This window comes from Xiphophorus maculatus, chromosome 3, assembly GCF_002775205.1.
Source record: "Xiphophorus maculatus strain JP 163 A chromosome 3, X_maculatus-5.0-male, whole genome shotgun sequence".
Classification (NCBI taxonomy): Eukaryota; Metazoa; Chordata; class Actinopteri; order Cyprinodontiformes; family Poeciliidae; genus Xiphophorus; species Xiphophorus maculatus.
This window is the reverse complement of record NC_036445.1, coordinates 28324421-28329966: the sequence shown is the minus strand read 5'-3', so window position 1 is coordinate 28329966 and position 5546 is coordinate 28324421. Positions and strand designations below refer to the sequence as shown.

The 5546-nt window shown below is 41.6% G+C and overlaps 1 protein-coding gene across 4 annotated transcripts in view; it reads right to left on the bottom strand.

Moving 5' to 3' along the window:
* The window catches only part of zfpm2 (zinc finger protein, FOG family member 2), a 169040-nt gene that overhangs the window by 3407 nt on the left and 160087 nt on the right, over positions 1–5546 (bottom strand). For 3 of the 4 annotated variants that reach the window (XM_023330746.1, XM_023330747.1, XM_023330748.1), the window contains exons 6-7: positions 2857–3063; positions 2076–2303 (exon numbers count right to left, since the gene is read on the bottom strand). In XM_023330746.1, coding sequence (XP_023186514.1) covers positions 2076–2303; positions 2857–3063 — 435 coding nt within the window. Of the gene's footprint in view, positions 1–2075; positions 2304–2856; positions 3064–4873; positions 5201–5546 lie in introns of those variants that run through there. The other variant, XM_023330749.1, reaches the window with a different exon arrangement.

Below are 5546 nucleotides of genomic sequence, written 5' to 3'. Positions count from 1 at the left end.
CTGTGAGGGAGATAAAAGAGGAGAATTGCTCAGAATCTCGTCTCCCACTTCTCCTTTAGAGTTAACTGCAGACGCCATCAAACGCTCGCGCCTTATGCCAAGCTTATTCCCATTCACTTGATTTTTTTTTCTTAACACAATAAACTGTCAGCTGTGCTTAGAGACAGCCGGATATGTATGTTCCTTAAAAGAAGTGACACTTTTTCCATACTCATGTTAAGAACTGTCCAATTTTCTAAAGAATTTTCATTTCAAATTTAAAATACATAATCAAAATGTATATCTTGTTTTTTTCTCTTTTATCTCTCAAAAATCCTCAAGTTTTAATAATAATTAAAAAAAAAGTTTTCAAATTTTTTTTGAAGAGATAAAAGTTGAACCAACCTATCCCAGTGTGAAGTTGCTCCTTATAAATCCATTTCTGCTTCGTTATTTGCCTGAAGCATCACAGCAGCTCGGACCCCGGGGCCAGACTTTATAAAGGGCTTCCAGGGGCAGTAGCCCAGGGCCTCAAATTTTGGGGCGTGCCTGAATGTTTTCCTTTCTTATTCTTTTTTTTTTCAATGAATATGTGCTTATGCAAATCTATAATATTTAAAACTCATAGGCCCAAATTAGGTGAGTTGTATTTACTTTGAGATTTTTCTGAACAGTAACAATATTCAAGTATTTAAAAATTATAAAGTTGTAGTTGATTTTTTGGGAGCAGCATGGAGATATTGGCTATGGGAGACATTGAACCTATCACACATGAATTCATACCTGCTGATGTATGAATTAATATACTGTAATTTGCGTTAGTAAAATCTTTCCTTCGTCAAAAGGACACCAAAAGCGTCTCCAGCCCAGGGACCCACTGCCTTGTAAGTCCGGCCCTGTCCAGACCATCACACTGCCACCACCATGTTTGACTGTTGACTGAAATGTTGAACTAGTTTGACGCCCAGGCCAACGAGACGCCTTCTGCACTGCAAAAACACAAAATCTCAGCAGGTATTTTTGGTCTAGTTTGTAGAGCAAATATCTTAGTACACTGTAAATAACACAAAACTAACTAATTCATTAATATTGATGATATTATAGTAGATTAAAGTACAAGTTATAAGTGAAATCATCTGCCAGTGGAACAAGACATTTTCTCCATATTGTAAGTTAAAATGTCTTGTTCGACTTTGGCCTGTTGTAATCAGCAGTAAATCAGTTAATCGCTTGCTAAATTAAAATGAGCTCAATAATTTCCATTTGCATAATTCATTGTTTTTCTCTTGCAAAAACTAGATAACAAAAGTCTTCGATCTGGTGCTTTGGTCTCAACCGGCCTTTTCTTATGAAGGACAATTGTATTTACAGAAACTTCATGATTCATTTTATTTGTTGTTTCTGGTGTTTTATTTGTTTTGGACATTTAAAATGTCTTCCAGTTCCAGTGTTAAATGTTTATTAGAATTTGAAGTTTATTGATTTCTGAGAATGTAGTCTTGGGTTATTATGCCATTACTATTACTTGAAAATGGTCTCAGAACAAGAATATTATCATTTATCGCAGTAACATTATCCAGGAAATGTTATCATGACACTGGCAGACTATTTCGTTTATAACTATAACTTTTTCATCAACACTAATGAATTATTGACTTAAACAAGCTCCAATATCTTGCTGAAAAGTTACTTGTCTTAGTTCAAGTGCAATAAGATATCTGCACTTGACTGAAAATACTTGGTAAGATTTTGTGTTTTGACGCTCCCACATTTTTTCATTTTTTCATATTTTGTTGCCTACTTCATGCTGTCAAACTGGTTACTCTTCTGTAAATTTTGGATTTTCAAAGTTTGGCCATTTCCAGGTGTGAGTAAAATTTTATTCACCTTTCCAAAAAATGGGATTGATCTTGGCTAATTCATCGGTTTGGGCAGCTCTTTCCTTTGATAAATGAAATCAGCATCTAAAACTGCCACTATTCACTCAGTTTGTTGAGTTTTGTGACAAAACAAGCAAAAACTGAACAAATTATAACGGGGAGCTAGTACTTTTCCCCAGATCCGTATGTCTTTGGAGCCGTGCCGTTGCCGCTCACCGCTGTGCGAGGTGCTGAGATGGATCTCCAGGGCCCTGGCTCCAGAGAAGCTCTTGTTGCACTGAGGGAAGGGGCAGACGCTGGGGGTCTGGTGGGGTCCGCCATCACCGTCCTCCACCACCGTCTCCGTCTCCCGCTGTCGCCCGCTGCAGTAGTACATCAGATGAGCCTGTAGGTTCCTCTCGCTCCGGAACCAGATTCCACACGCCTTGCAGGGGAAAATGTCTTCTGAACAGAGGAGGGACAAACCGGGGGACATGATATGAGGACGCAAACAAGTTTGAGTGCGAAGATAAAAAATAAAAAAGCTTGAACATAAACACTCCTCTTCTCCAGTGGTGACTCTCAAAGCCTGCATTAAAAGGCTTTTCCCACCAAATCCTGGGCTGCAGCCTATCGCTGCGCTGCTAGCACGAGGTCGCTAGCCCTTTCTCAAGGGCAAACAAGAACACTGGACCATCTGCTTCCAGCAGCCTCCCTGTCGAGCTGAACCCAGATAGCCCTCTGCTGAGTAAACAAACACACTATTTGCATGAGGCGAGCGTTCCGCAATTAACACGTTCGCTTCGGGGGCCTCAGCGCGTGTTTATGTGAACCCCCCCCCCAAAAAAAACAAAAAAAAAAACTTCAAGGTCGACGGTTCTTATCTGTGACGCAGAGACTCGTCCGGGTTAATCTACGACCCGCCGGAGACGCCGCCGCTCGTTAAAGGCAGGTGACCAGGCGGGTGCAGAGAGGAGCGGAGAAGGTGGAGGGAGTGGAAAAGCGTTCGGGCGCTTACTGTTGACGATGGCGGTGGGCAGGATGGAGGCCATGGCGGCCTGCTGCGGCAGGAGCTGGATGCTGTCCAGCAGCCGGGCCGGGTACATGCCCTCGCTCAGAGACATGTGGTTGACGGCCTGCAGGCGCGAGTCGAAGTCCACGGCGAACGCCACCAGCTCCTCGCCCTCCATCATGTTCTTGGTGGTGGTGCACCACAGCTGACCGCCTGGAGGAAACACAGACAGGCGGCTTAGTGTCTTAGTGTCTTAGTGACGGTTCTAGAGTCTAACAGCTGCTGGAAGGAAGAATCCATGGTAACGCTCCTTTGTGCAGGATGTCACACAATGGGACGGTAGAAAAAAATACATTAAATGGCATTTTTATGGTTGAAAAATAAGATTGAATTTAACAGTAGCAGATGAGACAGTTTCTGGTATTCCTGAAAAGTCAGGTTGATTAGAGTTTTAATTTCCTTCTTATTAGTAATTCATGATTTTCTGTTTCACTTTGGAATAAAAATGGCGTCACACATTTCTTTTCTCCACTACCTCTATCCTGGATAAGAACTCATGTACTGTACAACTATTCATGGTGAACAGGAAGGTAAAAAAAAAAGTCAAAAAATGGTATCTCATGGTCAGCAAGTTACCATAGCAACTATTGGACACCGTCTGCATCCCCCAGTGGTTGTTTCTGAGGCATCCCAGGAAACATGGAGTTTGTTGAACTCTACCGGGATTTTAACTATTAACTTCAACTATTCTTCCTTATAAATAATAGTCAGCGCACCAATAATTGTGTTTTTCTAATGTTTGCTACAGTAAACATGGACTGACTGCAATTGTGATGAATTTACTTTATTTACAAGTTTTCTTTTTGTTCTGCATTACACTGAATGAACAGAATTGCTCCTGTATAAACAAACCTCCACCACAGACTGCAGTCTTTTGCAGCCTCTAACAGGTTTTCTCAAGATTTAGCTTCATTCTTTTCCCATCAACCGACCAGGTTCCTACTCCTGCTAAAGCAGAGCTTTCTCTAAGCATGATGCTGCCACCACCATGTGCCATAATAAGCATGGCTTTAGAAGAAACCAATGAAAACAAAGGATTTTCAACACACAAAAAAGCCAAATTGTAGCAGTTTCCATACTACTGAACTGCAAAAACACAAAATCTTACCAAGTACTTTGGTCTACTTTTTAGTACAAATATGTTAGTACGCCTGGAATTAAAACCAACTTAAAATGTACTTTTCAGGAAGATACAGGAGCTTGTTTAAGTCAATAATTTATGAATATTGATAAAAAGTACTAGCTCCACTGACAGATTTTTTTCACTCATCACATGGGAAAAATATACAAGCGAAGAAATGTGCCAGTGGAACTAGTCCTTTTTAAAAAAATAAGCATTAAGCAATTATTGACTTAACACAAGCTCCTATATCTTGCTGAAAATGTACTTGTATGTTAGTTTTTGTCTTATTTCAAGTGCAATGAGATACTTGCTCTAGAAACTAGACCAAACATCCTTGGTAGGATTTAGTATTTTTACAGTGTGCCGCCCATATTCAGAGCAACGTCGACCTCAGCTGGGGAAACACTGATGCCCAGAGTTGTTGTCAGCTGCAGCACTGAGACAGGTCCTCCACATTATTAGATTGTTGTGTTTTGGGATTAAGCATTCCTCTGAAATCTTCTGAACATATTCATTAAGTCAGAGACAGAGGAGGGTGGGTGTGTGTGTGTGTGTGTGTGTGTGTGTGTGCGAGAGCTTTGAGGGGGCAAAAGGAGAGAATGAAGGTTTTAGCTCTGATAAAAATTTATCTCAGCACATGACAGGCTTTTCAGCTGCACTTCATTTTCCCATTGAAGAGATTAAAGTTTTTAATATGACTATTTACAGAAATCTGGCTGCGGAGATAACAACAAACTATGATACGCTCCCGCTAAATGGCAGAATTAGGACATTGTTTCTGAGGGAGGATGGACAATTAATTAGAGCGCGCTGTTGGCTTTCAAAGATGTGCAAACATACCGACGGAGCGTCAGGCTGAGAGGGGACGAGGCGTGAGGTCTGGCTGGTGTGGAATAAAGAGAGTCCTGAGGAGAGGTGTGAAAGGGGCGGAGGCTGTAGAGGCGCCCCCACCCGTCTGCAGCGCTGATAACTCATGTCTGCACAACATCAGTGAGTCACCAGGTTTAAAACAGCACTGCGGAGTGGATGAAGGTGAACCAGCAGTGGCGACCCCAAAAGGGGGGGCAGCTGGGGCTAACGGCCCATTGTGAAAAATGTTGGCCACCCCACTGGCCCTACAAGAGAATTATATTCAGGTCATGGAAGGGCATAAATGTAAAACCCAATAAAAAAAGTAAATTCATAACAAAAAAAGTAAAATAAAATAGCATTAGTACGTAAGTTTTATTTTTAAAACAATGTTTTCATATATTTGTTAACATTATCATTAAGTGGTGACGGTATAAGACAGATAATCTGTGGGGAAAAAAAATCTAGCTCTTCTGCCTTCTCCCAGTGCTCCTAGTACAAAATGCAGAAATCCACCATTCAGTCAGAAATAGCCAATCAGAGCCAGGAGGAGGGTCTTAGTGCTGTCAATCACTCTCCTGCTCACCCCCTCTCCCCAGCTTTCTGATAAGCTATAGCTGGTTCACCACAAGACAGCCTGCCATGAATGCTAATCCAGGGCAGG